At 48.9% G+C, this 19,166-nt stretch overlaps 1 protein-coding gene across 3 annotated transcripts in view; it reads left to right on the forward strand.

Annotated features, from left to right (window-relative positions):
* Positions 1-19,166, forward strand: part of ITGB5 (integrin subunit beta 5) — a 118,861-nt gene that overhangs the window by 70,516 nt on the left and 29,179 nt on the right. For all 3 annotated transcript variants that reach the window (XM_057306494.1, XM_057306495.1, XM_026495260.4), the window contains exons 9-10: positions 8,255-8,389; positions 16,897-17,326. In XM_057306494.1, the coding sequence (XP_057162477.1) occupies positions 8,255-8,389; positions 16,897-17,326 (565 nt within the window). The remainder of the gene's footprint in view (positions 1-8,254; positions 8,390-16,896; positions 17,327-19,166) is intronic.

The raw sequence follows: 19,166 nt of genomic DNA on the forward strand, positions 1-19,166 counted from the left end.
GTGGGGAACGGGGAAGCCTCTTACACTGTTGGTGGGAATGCAAGTTGGTACAGCCACTTTGGAAAACAGTGTGGAAGTTCCTCAAAAAGTTAAAAATAGAGCTACCCTATGACCCAGCAATTGCACTACTGGGTTTTTACCCCAAAGATACATATGTAGTGAAGAGAAGGGCCATATGCACCCCAGTGTTCATAGCAGCAATGTCCACAAGAGCCAAACTGTGGAAGGAGCCGAGATGCCCTTCAACAGATGAACGGATGAAGAAGGTGTGGTCCATATATACAATGGAATATTACTCAGCCATCAGAAAGGATGATTACCCAACATTTGCATCAACATGGACAGCACTGGAGGAGATTATGCTAAGTGAAATAAGTCAAGCAGAGAAAGACAATTATCATATGGTTTCACTTATTTGTGGAACATAAGGAATAGCAGGGAGATCATTAGGAGAAGAAAGGGGAAAATGAAGGGGGGGTGGGGAAACAGAGTGGGAGACGAACCGTGAACGACTATGGAGTCCAGGAAACAAACCGAGGGTTTCAGAGGGGCGGGAGTGGGGGGATGGGCTAGCCCGGTGATGGGTATTAAGGAAGGCAAGTATTGCATGGAGCACTGGGTGTTATATGCAAACAATGAATCATGGAACAGTACATCAAAAGCTAATGATGTACTGTATGGTGACTAACATTACATAATTTTTAAAAAAAGGAAGGAAGGAAGGAAGGAAGGAAGGAAGGAAAAGAAAGAAAGAAAGAAAGAAAGAAAGAAAGAAAGAAAGAAAGAAAGAAAGAAAGAAAGAAAGAAAGAAGGAAAGAAAGGAAAAAGAAAGAAAAGAAAAGAAAGGAAGAAAAAGAAAGAAACCCCTCTTGCCTTCCCAACCGTGACTGATATACAAATGAGTATTGGGAGCTCTGCCTTGCCAACATTGACTTTGTCAACCTACTGACGCAGTCCTGTTTTGAGTTACAGAGTACTGCTCAGCTGGACCAGGGGCCAGGGGTAATGGGCTTGCCACCGGGGGACCCCAGGGCCCTCACTTGGTCTCCTGGAGCTTCCGTGTCCTAAAGGCGGTGAGCTGGAGGCAGTAAGGATTTGTGGGTAATTTTCTTTCCTCTACCCACCCCCACCTTCTATTGCAGTTAAGGGTACTCTTCCTCTCACAAATGCTCTGATCCTTCCTCACTCCTGGAACTTCCTATGAGAGAAACCAAAGTCTTCCTTCCCCTTCTCTTACCCCATTCCCCACATACTGACATCCTCTTTTCTGTTCTCTGATTTTTAAGTCTTCACCAGACCCATCAGGCCAGGGTTTCCGGTTCACCTTATCTCTGGTAGTTTTCACATTTCCACAGTGAGTGGAAACATAACCTACTGAGAGAGTGTCTGAGAAAAGAGTATGTGTGAGGGAGGGGACCCAGGCCTGCTAATGTTGCTCCCTTTCTGAGGGCCACTCCTTACTGTGAACCTCTTTGGCCTCAAGCTGTGGACACTGGACTAGAGGAGTCAGAGTGAGAGCCAGAACCCCCGCCTGGTGCTGCTGTCCCTGTCCCTCTGGGGGTGCAGGGGCTGAGAGACCCCTAGGTAAGGAAAGGGACTGCTGCTGGACCTGTTGTCACTATGGGGTGTGCGTGTGTGTGTGTGTGTGTGTGACCACAGCTTGCCTTTTGCCAAGCCAGGGCCTTTGGAGAAGAAATGGCTGAAGAGCAAGCCCGTCTTGGGCTCTAGGCTGGGGTGAGGATTTCTCCTGGGTTTCTGGGGACGAGCCCCCTCCCCAGCATTTCCATCCTCAGTTAGCTCCTGAGTTCAGATCCTGTTAGGAGGTTGGCTGACCTACCTCAGAGGCTCCCCTGAGAGCACTGCTGAAGGCCTCGGCTGTCTGCTCCTATGGCTTTAATCAAGGAGGGCATAATGACTCTGAATTGCACAGAACTGGCTGGGTGGGATAAAGCACTCTGCTCTGTTGGTGCTTTAATGGGCTGAGTGGTTCTACACCCCAACATTTATGTGTGGGACCGCTGAAAAGCAGGGAGCACAGGGCATTATTGTTGGTTCCCTCTGTGGGAGCTCATAAATGCCCGGGGTGTTCTTTCTTTGAGATATGTTGCGGTGGCCCTAAGCAGGTTTATTACATGTAAGTTCATTTTCTTTATGATAATCCAGAGACCTAGGGAGCATGCTGTCTGTGGTCGGTGGACGTTAGGAGAGGAGTGGAGAGCCCTCTCTGCTGCTGAGGAGTTGGGGTCTGGATGAGTAGAGAAAATGTTCTTTTCCAGGCAGGAGCTACATTTAACCTGCGATGAATCCCCGAAGGAACTCTGGGAGTCCAGGACTATAGCTTAACTCTGAGCTCAGCTGGCTCCGATGAAAGAACGTGTTAGGAAGTGAGACACGCGACTCACAAATGAATGTTTGAAACTCATCTCTTAACATGGCCGATTCTGGAATGCTATCCGCAGTGACTGTTCAAATTCAGTGGACAAATTTTAAAGGAGTGTTATTGAGATTGTGAACAAAATAAACTGTACAGATTTCAAGTGTAAAATTTAACAAGTTTTGACACAGGTACACAATTTTGAAGCCATCACCACTAACGAGATATTGAACATGTATATCAACTCAAAGAGTTAGGATCGTTGGTAATTCCCTACTTCCACCCCCTCCCTTCAGTGCGGATTTTAAAGATACTAAATATACAAATGTGAGACAGCAAGGGTGGAGCAAAGTCTAGTTGGTGGAAGCCATGTTGGTGCCTGTTGGTGCTCAGCATTGACAGTACCTGTTTCCCTGGCCATGGTCATTTCTGACAGATGCGAAGGCCGGGGCTGGGCCTTGGGGATGCGTGTGTGCGTGTGCGTGAGTGTGTGTGCGTGTGCGTGAGTGTGTGTGCGTGTGCGTGCACACTTAGCTCGGGTTTTCCTTTCACCTGCTTCTCTCCCTGGCCTGGGTCTGAGCCCAGCTGTGACCGGCTTGTTTGCTTTTCTCTGTGTCACCTTACCGTCTCCGCGGTTTGTGGTGGATTCCATATGAGTCATGCAGCAGATGACTAAGTTTGGGTGTTGACTCTGACCTTCCCGGGAGAGCTGGCCAACCATCTGTGGGGACATTCTGAAGAGATTTTGGTTGAAGCACATGTAACAGATGAAACAGCTGTGGGATTTAGCGAGGCTGAGGAGGGAGCAAGATGGGAAGGGTTTAAGTCCATGTCTTGCAGACTCAAGTCTGTCGTAGACAGCTTTCATAGTGTGAAAGCTTCAACTCTGGGCTTTGATTTATATATTTTTGCTTGCTGTGCCAAATTCTTCATTGCGAGAGATCACCAAGTCCTCCCAAGGGGGTTTAGCAATGTGGAGCTTGGCTGTGCTTTCTGTGCTGGGGAGAGGTTCTCTTCTAGAGTCCAGAAGGAGACTCTGGGTGCACACATACAACTCCAGCATTGTGTCACATTGAGAAAGGGGACTAGGACTCAGAATCACGGCAGGGGCGGGGGGTGGAGCAGGAGGGCTCTTTTCTGAGTGGGGAAGAACAGAAGGAGCTGGAAACCGCTAGCCTGGCATGTGGAAGGGTAGTAGGAGAGGCTGTGGTAGATGTGTCTCCTAGCGGAGCACGTGTTCCTCTTTTTGTTGTTGCCATAAAGTCTGCGTCCACCCACTCCACAGCTGGCCTGACTTAAAGCAACTGCAGACGTGATCTAGCCTGCCTGAGTATGTTAATAGCCTTTAAACTTCTGACAACCTTGACATTGTCTCCTTGTCCTAGAATGAGAGGTAAGGAAACATCTCAGGGGCAAATCTGCTAGGAGTTCATTGGATTTCAGGAGTCGTATGTAAGTCTTCACGCGTAAGAACTGCGTTGCCTGTAGCCGTGACCACCTACTATAGTTTATACTCCATCCCATGTATTCATTCATTTATTCAACGAATATAAACAGAACACAGTCCTGCCCTCTGCGAGCCCATAGTCTTTCACAGGAGATAGACCCTGATGACCAGAATGCAACGTGACCATTCGTATGTTCCAAGGTCAAAGCACTGGAGGGAGAAGGCCTGGTTCTGTCCTGCCTGCCCCCAGCAGCTGAGGGACCCCGGACGATGCCTATTCTTTGGCCTCAGTCCCCACTTCCATAAACTGACAGGTTGGAACTGAATCACTCTGCAATTCCTCCCCCCAACATCTTCAGAGTTTCTGATTCCTGTGGGGAGCAGGAATAACACAAACTTCAGATCACAACACAAGGCTTTGGGGTCTTATGGCCAGAATGGAGCATAGATTTCATTGCCACCCATTACAGTTACCATTTCATTCAATAGGAGCCCCAGTCCCCAGTGCTCTTTCTCCCCTTTTAATGCTTCCAAGTGGCAGCTCCAGCAGATCTTCACGGGGAGGGAGCACTAGTGTTTCCTCCCCATGTCTTGTTGGCAAGCCACAGGACCCTCATGTTTTATGTGACTGAGCCCGAGTAATTTTTTACATAGCTCCAGTCGACCTAGCCCTTTTCTGACATACTGATTTGCCTCATTCTCACGGTTATTCACAATTAGAAAATATATACATTTTAAATTGACCTTGTCTTAGAATGTAAATCAAAATAGTATGGTACTGGCACGAAAATAGACACATAGATCAGTGGAACAGAAAGAGACTCCAGAAATAAAGCCACAATTATATGGCCAATTAATCTATGGCAAAGTAGGCAAGAATATACAATGGAGAAAAGAAAGTCTCTTCAGTAAATGGTGCTGGGAAAATTGGACTGCCACATGCAAAAGAATGAAGTTGGAACACTTTCTAACATATACACAGAAATAAATAAACTTAAAATGGATTGAAGACCTGAATGAGACCTGAAACCATACGAATCCTAGAAGAGAGCACAGGCAGTATTTTCTCTGGCATCAGTCATAGCAACATTTTTCTAGATGTGTCTCCTAAAGCAAGGGAAAGAAAAGCAAAAATAAACTATTGGGACTACATCAAAATAAAAACTTGTGCACAGTGAGGGAAACCATCAACAAAACAAAAAGACAACCTACTGAATGGGAGAAGATGTTTGCAAATGACATATCCAAATGCAGGCTTAATATTCAAAATATATAAAGAATTTATATAATCAGGGTGCCTGGCTGGCTTAGTCGGTGGAGCATGTGACTCTTGATCTTAGGGTCATGAGTTTGAGCCCCACATTAGATGTAGAGATTACTTAAAAATAAAATCTAAAAAAACAATAATTTATATAACTCAATTCCAAAAAACAATCTGATTAAAAAATGGGCAGAGGACCCAAATAGACATTTTTCTGAAGAAGACCTACAGATGGCCAACAGACATATGAAAAGATTCCCAACATCGCTGATCTTCAGGGAAATGCAAACCAAAGCCACAACGAGGTATCACCTCACACCTCACACCCATCAGAATGGCTAAAATCAAAATGACAAGGAGTGGCAAGTGTTGATGAGGATGCAGAGAAAGGGGAGCCCTCGTGCACTGTTGGTGGGAGTGCAGGCTGGTGCAGCCACTGTGGGACGCGGTACGGAAGTTCCTCAAAGAATTAAAAATAGAAATACCATATGATCCAGTAATCCCACTACTGGGTATTTACCCCACCCCCCAATGAAAACACTAATTCGAAAAGATACATGCACCCCTATGTTTTTTGCAGCATTATTTACAAAAGCCAAGATATGGAAACAGCCTAAGTAGACTGTGGATAAGGTAGGTGTGGTGTATATACACCATGGAATATCACACAGTCGTAAAAAGATGATACTGTGCCATTTGTGACAGCGTGGATAGAACCTGAGGGTATTGTGCTAAGTGAAATAAGCTAGACTGAGAAACACGAATACCATATGATTCTACTCATCAGTGGAATCTTACACGAAAAGCAGAATCAGACCTATAAATAAAGAGAATGAAGTGATGGTTGCCAGAGGGGAGGAGAGGTGGGAGATTGGGCAAAATGGGTGAAGGAGAGAGAGAGAGAGAGAGATACAGCTAGTTATGGAATGAATAAGTCACAGGAATAAAAGCACAGTAGATGTAGTAATTTTGATGTGTCTTTCAAAAATAATTTTGTTTCTTTTACTAGGTCTGAACCCCTTAGCATAGCTGCCATTTAAACATCCATCCATTCGTTCCCCAGAATCTCGTGTTCAGTCCTAGGGTGAAGTAGGTTATGGCTCTGGGAGCTCACAGCTCGGTGAGGACAGCAGCTTTGTAAAGAACTGTGCTCAACGGGAGAGTGCCGGGCTGTTGAGAGGTGCTCGTGGGACTCTCTGCCAGTAGAGGCTGGCAAAAGAGGATGTGGATTTAAGAGCCGGAGTATTTTTAGAGTTGTCGAAGCACTTGGACAATTTGTTGCAAAGGGGGAGACTATTTTTTGCAGAGAGTATTTTCAACAAGCTATTAATTTGTTGGGAAAACGGCATATTTAACTTATTCAAGTTTAGCACTACAGGCTCAGCAAAAAAGGAAAAAAAAGAAAGAACAGAACCCCAGAAGAGCAAGAGGCAGTTCTGCCAGCATCTGTTCAATGCCATGTTCCCTGAAGTGCATCTGAGAGGAGGGTGTGGGCCTTGAGAGTCATCCGTTGATCTTGGGGTCCATGTATCCGGGTGTCTCTCAGAGTGTGTGCCTCCGGCCATACTGAATGTACTTAGTGTGTAAACAAATTTATTTTTTGTAAGACGTGGCCCCTAGACACAAGCTGGTTCATTTGGCCTGAGTCTCCAAAGTATGTCCTCCACAGAGATTTTCAGTGGCAAGTTTTTCAACTTATGGGTGTGTAGAAATTTGCACAAACTTTTCACAAACTAAATAGTTCTGAATATCCAGCACCCCGATCAAAAAGCATTACTAACACCCAGGACCACCTGTTGTGCCCTCTTCCATGGTTTATCTCTCCAAGGGTAACCATTAATTTTGCCTCTTTTCAAATTTCATATAAATAGAACCATACAGTATGTATGCTCTTGGCGTCTGGCTTCTTTCGCGCAGTGTTACAAGATTCATCTATGTCATGGAATGTCCTGGTTCATTCATTGTTACTGTATGGTATTTTGTGTGAACACACCATAATCGTTTTGTTAAAAGTCTGTTCTACCGTTGACAGGCATTTGGGTGGTTCCGGTTTCTAGCTGCTGCGGGCAGTGTTGCTATACACATTCTCATGCGTGTCTCTAGTCAGTACACATCTCTGTTGGGTATAATCCTACAGGGAATTGCCAGGTCCAAGGTTGGTCCAAGCATTCATAGATATGGCCTAATGGTTTTCTCAAAGCTTATACCAATTCACACTCACACCAGCAGGGTGAGGGCCCCAGTGGGTTCCACATCCTTTCCAACACCTGATATTTTTCATCTTTTATTTTTTCTATTCTGATAGGTAACTTTGGCTTGATTTTTATTTCATTCACCATCTTGAGAACATAATCCCCATGTAAGATACTATTCTTTCAGAATGTGGTTCAAGGGGCGCCTGGGTGGCACAGCGGTTAAGCGTCTGCCTTCGGCTCAGGGCGTGATCCCGGAGTTCTGGGATCGAGCCCCACGTCAGGCTCTTCCTCTATGAGCCTGCTTCTTCCTCTCCCACTCCCCCTGCTTGTGTTCCCTCTCTCGCTGGCTGTCTCTCTCTCTGTCGAATAAATAAATAAAATCTTTAAAAAAAAAAAAAAAGAATGTGGTTCAAAACTCCGTGAATGTGGCCCTCTGATGGAGGGTGGGTATGAGTGTGAGGATTGGCAGGGTGGATTCCAGGAGAAATGGTTTTGCTGAACCGGTTTTGAAGGTTGACAAGATGCTAGCCAGGGGAAGAGAAGAGAGAAGAGCCATTGATGAAGGGAATACTATCCCAGGCCCATGTAAACCCCCAGAGTCTAGGGAGCACGTGGCAAGATTTGAGGAGCTGCATGTCCGAAGCTGAGTGGGAAGAGAGATGACTCTGGAATGGTGAGCAGGGACAGAGCATCACCCCCCGGAAGCAGATAGAGTTACTGTATGGCAGGTGGACCATTGTCAACCTCTCTGAGCTCACGGTGGGACACCTTGGACCATGTCTAGCAAGGTGGCGTGTGGGTGTGGAGAGAAGGGAAAGGATGAGGGACGGGCAGTGAAGCAAGCCCTCTGGCTCTTGCCTTGGCCTGAGACTCCTGAGTTAGACACAGTCATGTGGGCCTCAGAGGACCAGTATGGAGAACATCTCTGCCCCAGCCCGTACTAAATGGTTCCGGCTCCGTCCCCTCTCTCTGTTCAGAGCATCCGGTCTAAAGTGGAGGTGTCCGTCTGGGATCAGCCTGAGGATCTTAATCTCTTCTTCACTGCTACCTGCCAGGATGGTGTGTCCTACCCTGGCCAGAGGAAGTGTGAAGGCCTGAAGATTGGGGACACGGTAAGTTCTTACCCCCAATTATACTTGTTAGCATTGGTCATCATTCTTTGGCTTCTGGTAACTTTTATGACTTATTAGAGTCCTGTAGGGGTTTACGTTCTGTCTTCCAACTTTGCACTGTGGGGGGATGCCTGCTCCGTGCTGTGTCTTCAGGATGCCAGGTGGACTTGCTACAAAGTTTCAGTCAGGAGACAGCACTCAGTGTGTTGCCCTGTGAGTCTTCCTCAAGTTGACATTGTGCCCTTGGTGTTTTAAAACATTATTATCTTCATTTGACAGGGATGAAATTAGGTGGGAGAGTATGGTGGGAATGTAAGAGAAGTGGCCTTCATTCCTAGTCTTCTACAGCTTGCTCTATACCTTGGATAATGTGACCCTCACTTTTCCCTTCTGCAAAATATGAAGAAAGCCATCCACTTCTTCTGATTCGATCAGATGGGGTGGATAACTCCACAGCAGTGGAGCGCATAGAAGCTGTGTGTGGATTAAGTGGGTGTAATTAACGATGGAGAAGGAACATTGAATGTAAAGGTGTGTGTTCTTGTGCGCCAAACCAGGGACTTGAGGAGGGGGAGGTGAATATATGGGTGATGAGAACGGAGAACACACACGGGCACAGAAGCAGGCAGAGTGGTGATGGAGAGCTGTCCGCACGTCTTCCAGAGCTTCCTGCTGCTAGATGGAGGCCACAGATCCTTTCCTTGCTATGTTGACAGTTTCATTGCTCAGAATATAGAAAGGCAGTGAGAGGAAGTTCTCTTCCACACATGACAGAAAATGACTGAAGCCAAAAAATTTATAGGGACCTTGAAAGTAGATGGCCATATCTTTGGGTCATTAGGCACTAATGATGGCCAAGGTGGGTATCAGCAGACTTATACCCTGGACTCTAGGGAAACAGGTCAGAGAGACATAGGGAGAGCTGCATGGCTGGTTGTGCCTCAGGGTGGCCTTCTGGGGCTTTCCCACATGCCATGCTTGATCCTCTCCCTCCTTCCCTGTCATGGCTGCCCTTCATCCCTTTGCGACACACAGGCGTACATCTCCCCTGTTCTAAATCTTACAGTGGTGCCTTGCCCTGCTAAAGGTACAATTCAAAATATGTATCAATGTTGAGGAAGTGAAGGACTCTAATGACTAAGTAATAAATCTTTATCTAAGACATGTTTCTTCCAAGTTGCTTTTGTTTAAAAAAAGGGAAAGAGAGCCTAATGAAGTTGTCAGATGATACATCATCAAAAGTGAAAAATGATTTTTTTGTGGAATTTAACTCAGAAGGCGCTTCTAAGGTAAGGTGACATTGCTGTAACAAAAAATCCTTCTATTCCCATCCTCCTAATTAAATGAGCCAGGTTTTTTGGAGGGTGTGCTTTAATCTGGACAAATACAAAATAGGAATAGAATTGATCCCTGTCTTATTTAGCAATAAGTAATATTTTACGTATATATGAACTGTTTGGGTGGGGAAAGCTTCATCTCCTTAAAGAGGCACTTCTGATAAAATTTTATATTTAATACTTGTCAGATTTTGCAGTATATTTATGTTGTCTTGATCTGTTGTAATGATTAATCAGTCCAGATGATTTTTTGAAAACCACAAAAGCCCAGTAGTCACAGGGTTGAAAGAGACAGTCATGAAAGATGGAAGGAGGCAGAGATCACCAGAGAAAGAGACACATAAGTGAATCCCATAGATCTGTGGGTGGAATGTCTGGTGCGGTGTGTCGGGAAAGCAAAAAGCATGAAAAGCACCCAAACGAGGAGCCCTTTACCTGGAGAAAGAGGTGCAGTGGGACAGAGGTGAGAAAGAGGATCCACAGCATACACAAGACACCTGGGTTTCAGGAAGGTTCTTGACAGTGTCTAATGGCATCCTCACGAGTAAGATAAATAATGTGAGTTGATGACAGCACAGTTAGGCAGATTCATAGCTAAGTGAACTTGCTTCCTAAAAGTGTAATAATGTCAGCTGGAGGAAGACTTGAGTGAGGTTCCAAATGTCTCTCATTTGTTCTCAGTGTTCACTACTGGCTGCAGTTGAAGTCACAGAAGACCTGCTTATCAAATGTGAGAAGGTCACAGAACTGGAGAACACAGTTTATCTCATAATACAGGAAAACCAGGATTTAAAATAACTTTCAGAATTCAGCTGGGTTGAAATCACAGGACTGCTGTCTTGCATTTAGCTCAGAATATTAACAGGGTGGAGGAAATTTGGTTTGATAGTGGTTTTTGAGAAAAGGATCTGGCAGATTCTGATTCTCAAAGGCTTAATGTGAATAAACAATGTTGCTTAAAAAAAAAAGCCAACTGAGGTCGCATTAACAGAAGTATTTTGAAACCCCACAGAGAATGGTCCCACTCTTCTTTGTGTGGGTCAGACTGCATCTGGAGTTCTGTGTTCAGCTCTCTCTCTCTCTCTCTCTCTTTTTTTTTTCAAAGCACAAGTGACAAGCGAGTGTCACGATGAATTGTCTGGAAACCAGGACGGTCAAAGGATCTGGTGTTTGTTGATAATAATGATATAAAGTTGGATTTCTTTCTGGAGGCAGGGGCTCAGGCAATTGACGCTGCTTTAAGCAAAAACGAGAAGGTCGTTTTAAGAATATTGGGGTCCCTCACGGACCCAAGAGGCAGGTGCAGTTAGCCTTAGGAAAGACAGTGAGTTAGCTCTGTGTTCCTCACTACTTCCCTATGAGGAAGGTAGTGTTACTCATGGTGACAGGTGAGAAAAGCTGTGATGCTGGTACTCTAGCCCACCTTTCCCTGGCCTCTTGCTGCCTATGATTCTGTTCTCTCATATCTGTTTCGGAGGGTTCATTTCAGAGCAAAGTACGATAACAAAGAAACTACACAGGGAGTGTAGTTTATCGAGTGCCTTTATGAGCCGTGCCTCATTCAGTGCACATACCCTGCGGCTCAGGTGGGGAACGGGGCGCTGCACTCGTGCTGCTGGGCAGCCTGAGATTTGGGAGTGTCACGACCTGCCCAAGACCCCCCAGCTAACAGGCGGTGGCCTCGCAGCTCAGATCGTGGTCACCTGACTAGTCGTCCTTACCATGGAGGGAATAACACGCGTACCGTTTCGTGCGGATTTATGATGGGCCCTGTACCGCATGCAGTAGGGACTTCTCCACTACCTGTACGGTAGACGTTACTTATCCACCTGATGTGAGAAAGCCTAGGCCTCCAAGGGGGACCCGAGAAACTTGCTGTAAGTCCCTCTGCTTGAGCCGCAGCACCTAGAGTCACATCTGAGACTACTGGTGCCGGAGTCCGTGTTCTACGTCGTGCACTTGAGATGTAAAGCTTTCTAGGAAGCCTGGGTGGCATCACTCCCACCTGTATCCAGACATCCTTGTGTACAGATTTTGGGTTTTGCTGGGATAGCTCAGGAAAGTAGGGACATTGTCCAGAAGACAAAAAAAGATTTTATTATTATTATTTTAAAGACTTTATTTATTTGAGAGGAAGTGAGAGAGCTCACAGAGGGAGAGGGAGAAGCAGACTCACTGCTGAGCCAGGAGCCCAACATGGGGCTCAGTCCCAGGACCCTGGGATCATGACCTGAGCTGAAGGCAGATGCTCAGATGCTCAACTGACTGAGCCATCCAGGTGCACCCCCCCCCCAAAGATTTTGTATGGCATTTTTTCACACACAAAAAAATCTCCGATGTATTGGAATGACTTATAGAGAAGCTGAAATAGAGACAGAAGAAAGGTGCTTCGTCCACACCGATCACCCTGGACAGTGCTGCTGCACGGGTGGGCCAGCAGCCTCCCTTCCACTCAGAGGGAAGCCTGCCATGGCAGCTCGCTGTGCCACTGTTGTCTTGCTATCCAGGAGGCCACAGTCATACGGCCTCTGGACCCACAGCGAGGGGGGTGGAGTTCTCATTTTCTGTGGCTGGAAATAGACTAGCACAGAGCAGCAGCCACTCACCTGTCACAGCAGAAATGAAGCTGCCTGCTGGCCACACCAGCCCACAAGAGGCAAGCTCTTGGAGGGCCCTGGAGGCACAGGGGCAGAAGCAGCTGCATAATTCGCAAGGCCCAGTGCAAAATCAAAATATGGGGTCCTTGTTCAAAAATGCTGAATGTGAAGATGACAACAGCAGAGGATTAAACTGAGCATGAGGCCCTTCTGAGTGTGGGGCCCTGGGAGTGCACAGGCCCAAGCTCATGGAGCCGGCCCTGGCAAAGGAATGAGGGGGGCTCTCCCTCAGCCCCCCTTTTGCTGAAGGAGAGATGCACTTCTGCACTCCCAGCTGGGGCCAGTCTGATTCTCCTCATCCTGGGCCAGGAAGACAAACTTTTGTCCCTCCTCCCAGACTGAACCTTCTCTAGAGGGCTCACAGTTGGGTTCCAGCAGCCAGGCCTGCTCCTGAGTATGTGGGCTCTTCCTCACGAACACTGGTCTCAAGGACAAATCTGGCAGAGGAAATACACATGCGATGAGTCAGCCCCATAGAGGGTGAGGGGTGCAGCTATAAAAGCTGGGTATGGTGTCCCAGCAGCCCCAAGGATGAAAGACCCACACCACAGAGGGGTGCTGTTTGAGCTGAGGAGCATGAGTAGGGGTTTTCCAGGCATGGAGAGGGAAGCATAGCGTGTGCAGAGCAGTAGGTGAGTCTGAGGGTGTGAACAAGCTTTGCCCTTTTGCAGGTAGGAAGCAGCTGAGGGGGGTGGGTTGGGGCCTGAGGCAGGCTTGGGCCATGTGGGTAGGACATAGGCGCCAAGCTAAGGTATCTGGCCATTTTTTGGCAGGTGGGTGTTATTCTTCAGTGCCATGATTTGGGAGGTCCATGGACTGGCACGAGGTAGGCAGAAGGGCTCAGGGACTTACCTGGAGAAAAGGGATTAGGAAAAGCAGTCAGGGTATAACTGTCATCGGGTATCTCTGGGTCTGGCCTATAGATGAGGACATGGCCATGGTCGGGGTATGTGGGTGCAGCGTTGGGACAGCTGGGTTCAAGTGGCAGCCAGGTAAGTCTCACCCCCTTGTAACTAAAGCTTCCTGCAGGAGCAGTGGGAGGGAAGGGGTGCCGGTAGAGGCTTTATGGTCACTTCCAACCAGAGGCTGTGGTTTTGTGACTTTTCTGTGTTCTTTGGGTTAAGAGATCTCTCCAGGCAGGAAGCAGGAGAGGTAGCAGGGGATGAGGGACAAAAGAAATACTCCTTAAATAAAACCTTCAAAGTGTCCAATCCAATGAGGTTCTCTTCTCCAGTGGTTTCAATTTTCTTTCCTAATTTTCCTCCTCTGGTCCCAACACCAGCCAGTGCTGACTGAGTGGGCCTGGCCATTGGGAGTTGGTTTTCTCATGAACTGACTTTGACAAATCAGTATGCAAGTGGCCAGCAAGCACTAACGCCCAGTACAAAGGACCTAGTGAGCCCCATCACGGGCTTCCCACGGCATCCCCCTCTCCTGTCCCCTCCTTTGGGGCTCTGCAGCCTGTGCCCATGCCCAGTGCTTTGTTTCAATGAGCTCCTGGTGGACTTGGCATCTGTACAGCCCCGGGTTTGGTGGGTTTGGGGTGGGGGCTGGGCAGCCCTTTTGAAAGCGTGGATCAGGCCAACAGCCCTGCGGGGAAACCAGGAGCATCCCAATGAGGCAAAAAGAACAAGACTGGATGGGAGGGAGGGCTGCTATGTCCATGACCTTCCTCTGGAATCTCGGAGTGGGAGATGGAAAGTCTCCAGGAACTGGGGAGCCTTGAGTATCAGTTGAAGTCCACAGTAATCAGGGACAAGTCTCTTTCCAGGGGCCTGACAGAGTCTGGATTCTTTCCTGATCCCTCAGGGAAATAGACTCTGAAAGGAGGTAGCAGAACAGATGTACTTATTCCTGAAGTGCTTTTTATAGCATTCCTGTGCCCAGCAGGACCTATGAGACCACGGCTGAGTTAGACGGAGCTGCTCTCTGCTTATCGGGTAGCTGGCGCATACCAGCTGCATGGGCCTGACAGCTAGGACCTGGATTAGACCACAGCTTTGGCAGAGGAAGGCCACCAGGACTGCCTAAAGGCCAGTCTTCCTCGTTCCCCGGGCCAGGCAGACAGCGTATGAGGCTTTCTAAATCCTGGGTGACTGGCTGCCCGCACTGATCCAAGGGCTCCCCTGGCTTCTCCACTTACTCCCCGGCAAGCACAGACACGTTGGGAAGACAGGGGAGATTGAATTCTCTTGTTACTTTGTTCCTTGATGCAGGCAAGTTTCCCTGGGGTAGGTTATGTTCCCAGATGGACACTCCTCACAGTTTTTCAGTCATTAAATCCCTTTGGCTCTTGGTCTAGCTGATTTCTTTGCCACTTATTCCATTTCTGAGCCCCAGACGCCTTTGGGAGGCAAGGACTTATCATTTAACGAGTCCCACACCACTGTAGCCCCAGGAAGTGGTAGCCTTGAGCAAGTCATGGCTTCTCTCTGAAGGGAGGGATGTTCACCTCTGCACTTTTGACAGCCCCATGGGTGGCTTCAGTCAGGTACCCCAACCCCTTCCTGTTTGTAAGCTTGGGTCATCTCTAGCCCAAGGCAGGAAGATTTGGAGATGCCCCTGGTCACCTCCTTGGGGATCACCATCTTGTCCCTGTAGTTAGCCGGGCCACCTCTCCCTCTGTACCCAGATATGGACTCTGAACATCTGCCGCGTTCCCTAGTTCCAGAGATGATGTGCCATCAGCTGTGTGACCAGCACTAAGCTCCCCTACCCACGAACCCTGTTTTCTCTCCAGTAAATGAGAATGCCTCTTTTTAGGGCATGTAAATGAGATGCTCCTGGAAATGCCCAGCACAGTGCCTGGCACTCATGTAGGCATTTGATCCCCGGTAATTATTAGTGTTTGTTGTCATTAGGCAGAGTTCGGTTCCCGGGTGGGTCCTCATCTTGTTTCCTTACCTCAAGAGCCCACCTGTACCTCAGGTCCTTGAAACTTAGCCCGTTTCTCCCTTTGCCTCCTCCCAACCGTCTGTGTAGACCTGGAGGCTGGGGGTGGGCTAGTCCCAACTGTCTGCAGCTGGTTTGGCTCTTGCAGCATCTTCTGACTCTGGCTGTTGGTCATCATCCTCAGCTCACCTGTCCATCAGCATCGCTCGTGACACCCCTTGGCGGACGCTGATTCCTGAATGTCTAGTCCCCTGGAGGCGTGCCTGCTGCCAAGCAGGACTCTCTCTCTGGGGCCTCCCACTCAGTCTCACCTGCACCCACCCTGGGGTGTCCCTAGATGTCACAGAACCCGAGGGGAAGCCTTTTAGAATTAGTAAAGACCCCAAAGTGATAGAGATCTGTAGATCATTTAGGGAAAAAAACATGTTTTCAGTGTTCTCCCAAAATATACATTGTTACCTAAGAGTGGCCAGTAAAGCCAGTTATAGATGACTTTTTAAAAATCAGCTTTAATCCAACCCAGATAATGAAATTAAGAATGACAGTAGCTAAAAGTAGTTTCTAACCCATTCTGAGCTTTGGAATGACCCGAGGAGCCTTTTGAAAAACGAAGACACTCGGCAGGTAGTCTGGTGGTGGAATGGCTGGGCAGGTCTGTCCGGAGCGCCACCGTGCAGGGGAGAAGTGTTTCCGCTTCCGTTTCCAGTGCCGTTTGGTCAGGGCGTGCGCCTCCCCACCTGCGGACATGCTGGCCTACAGCGCGCTAGGCTCCCGGCTCAGGGGGCGGCCATCTCCCCAGGGCCTTGCTCGCCTCACCTTGCAGCCAGGTGGGCGGCTGACGGCGTCTTTCCCGCACTGCCACTTGCCAGCGGGCCCACCTTGCTGCCTGGTTCCCGGGTAGCTGCGAGAAGCTCAGGACTTAGCGACACTTCTTCACAGGCCTTGTTTAGAAAGAAAAAGTGTGGTGTGTGCGCACGCGTGTGCGTGTGTGTATCCGCGTGTGTGGCGCGTTCCGTCTGCGATGACGCTTGTTGACGACCTCGGGCTGTGACTGGGGAAGACGGTGTGAGGAGCCGTCCGCGGAGAAAGGGGGGCAGAGCGAGGCTTCAGGTGTGTCTGTGGGGGGACAGACACCCTGGAGGGCCCGCTCGGCCCTTGTGCATTAGGAGAGGAAGCCCTTCTGCAGAGAGGCAGGCAGTTGCCAGGGTGTGTGGAGCCCCGAGCCCCGTGAGCTCGGGGGCACGGGCACAGAGGAGGTGCCCACTAAGTACTTGTGGAATGAGTGACTCTCCTCTGGAGAGGGAGCGGGTGGGATGCCAGTGAAACGCAGGGGCAAAGAACCGCGTGCCGTGAGCGAGCCGTGCACTTTCTCGGAAGCCCGTTGCCTCGGGGCGCTGCGGACGGAAAGGTCAGTGCGCGTGGAACACCGGCTCGCCTGGGTGCTGGCGTCCTCGGTGTGGTGCCGGCGCGTGCGGACCCGGGGCCGCCGCCTCCTGGGGCCTTCCGCTGCAGCGCTCCGTACAGGGTCTGGGGCGGGGGGCGCTCCCCGGGCCGGGCCCCTGGGTGGTTGGGAGGCTCCGACCGGCCGTGCCGCAACGTCCCCTGTCTTCTTCCCGCCCAGGCGTCCTTCGAGGTGTCGGCGGAGGCCCGGAGCTGCCCGGGCAGGCACGCGGAGCACGCGTTCACGCTGCGGCCGGTGGGGTTCCGGGACAGCCTGGAGGTGGGGGTCACCTATAGCTGCGAGTGCGGCTGCAGCGCCCGGCTGGAGGCGGACAGCGCCAGGTGCAGCGGCAACGGGACTTACGTGTGCGGCCTGTGCGAGTGCAACCCCGGCCACCTGGGCACCAGGTGCGAGTGCCAGGAAGGGGAGAGCCAGAGCGGGTACCAGAACCTGTGCCGGGAAGCCGAGGGCAAGCCCCTGTGCAGCGGGCGCGGGGAGTGCAGCTGCAACCAGTGCTCCTGCTTCGAGAGCGAGTTTGGGAAGATCTACGGCTCTTTCTGCCAGTGTGACAACTTCTCCTGTGCCAGGAACAAAGGGGTCCTCTGCTCAGGTAGGCACCCCGCAAGCACGTTAGTGCTGGGCCAGGCCCGGGCACCACTATGGCAGCCCCCACCCAGAGGGTGCCTTGTACTAACTAAGGGCTGTCCTCCTGGGAGAAGGCGAGGGCAAGCCTTGCCCACCACCGGACCTGGGGGGTGGGGTGGGGGGAGGACCAGAGTGTGGAATACAAGGGCAGAAGGACCTGCCCCATGCCTGTGGACTCCCAGAGTCACAGGGGTGTGTGGGGTCATCCAGGACTTACTCGCACAGCATTCCTGACAGGTAGGTGATCAGTCTCTTCTTGATGGCCTCCTGGGACAGGGAGCTCCCTGGGGCTGGTAGTGGTTATTCCCTTGTGAGACATTGCATTTGTCTTCTATTGCAACTCTGACAAGTTACTGTAGACTTAGTGGCTTAAAACAACCAATGTGTTCTGTTACTGTCCTGAAAGTCAGAAGTCCACTGTGGATATTATTTGGCAGAAATCTCGGTGTCCGCAGGGCTGCATTCCTTTTGGAAGTTCTGGGGGAGAATCCATCCCCTTGTCTTTTGCGGCTTTTTTTTTTTTTTAATAATTTTTTATAATGTTATGTTAGTCACCATACAGTACATCCTTAATTTCTGATGTAGTGTTCCATGATTCATTGTTTGCATATAATACCCAGTGCTCCGTGCAATATGTGCCCTCCTTAATACCCATCACCGGCCTATCCTTTTTCAGCTTCTAAAAGCCATCCATATTCCTTAGCTCATAGCTCCTTCCTCCGTTTTCAAAGCCAGCAGTGTGGCATCCTCAGATCTTTCTCTGAGTCTGACCTCTGCTTTATCGTCCCATGTCTTTCTCTGACATTCTCCCTCCCTCTTACAAGAAGCCTTGTGATTATGTTGGACCCACAAGGGTAATCCCAGAGTCTCCCCATCTTGAAATCTTTGACTTAACCACATCTGTGAAGTCCCTTTACCATGTAAATTAACACAGACACAGGTTCTGGGCATTGGGCTGTGGTCATCTTTGGGGGCCATCATTCTGCCTCCCACAGACATGGTTTGGAAGTTTCTTTTGATTGAATAGAAGATTGTTTCTCAGTAATTTCCACCGACTGATTCACATTCTAGACACCGTCTTCCATATGACAACCTGTTAAACATCTGAAAATTTCCTTATGTTTGTTCTCTTTTCTTTCTACACTAGACACCATGTCTCCTCCTTCTCTGCAGACTCCATCGGTTTGTTAAGTGTGCTTCTCAGCACTGAGCATGTTATTTGTCATTCTGGAGAGCGAGGGCCCAGCCCAGAGTTCAGCTGAACATTTCTGTGATCTGGACGTTCCGCTTCCATGAACACATCCTAACGAGATGCCCACTTCCCCTTTTCTTTTCTGTTAAACAATCACGTGATACTGTTGAGCTATTCTTTAACTTCACTACCAAAAGCTGAAGGGTTTTAATTTTTCACATGAACTGTAGTCAAGCCAAGTTTTTGTTGTGTCCTGTTTGAGCACTTAAGTTTTTTAATCTACATGTAAGACTTTCCATGGATTCCAGTTAAATTACAGTTTGGCAGTTCTCATTCTGGGAGTTGCATTCTGATGAGATACTGTAAAATCATGTCTCAGAGGAGGCATTCCATCCAGCACCATGCTGCCTGCAAGTACAGTAAGTGGAACAATTTTAGGCAGGATTGTAGTTTCTTCTGCTGTGTATTCTGCTGTCGCTGGGGTTCCTCCCTTGAGAGTGGTCTTCCAGTTGGGAAGTACTGATTTGAAAGGAACTTTGAGTATCATAGGGAAGATAAAACAGAAACGTGGGAGGCAAATCAGAGCATATAAATGACCTGTTAGTGTGGGAGG

The sequence above is a fragment of the Ursus arctos genome, unplaced genomic scaffold (genome assembly GCF_023065955.2).
Source record: "Ursus arctos isolate Adak ecotype North America unplaced genomic scaffold, UrsArc2.0 scaffold_4, whole genome shotgun sequence".
Classification (NCBI taxonomy): Eukaryota; Metazoa; Chordata; class Mammalia; order Carnivora; family Ursidae; genus Ursus; species Ursus arctos.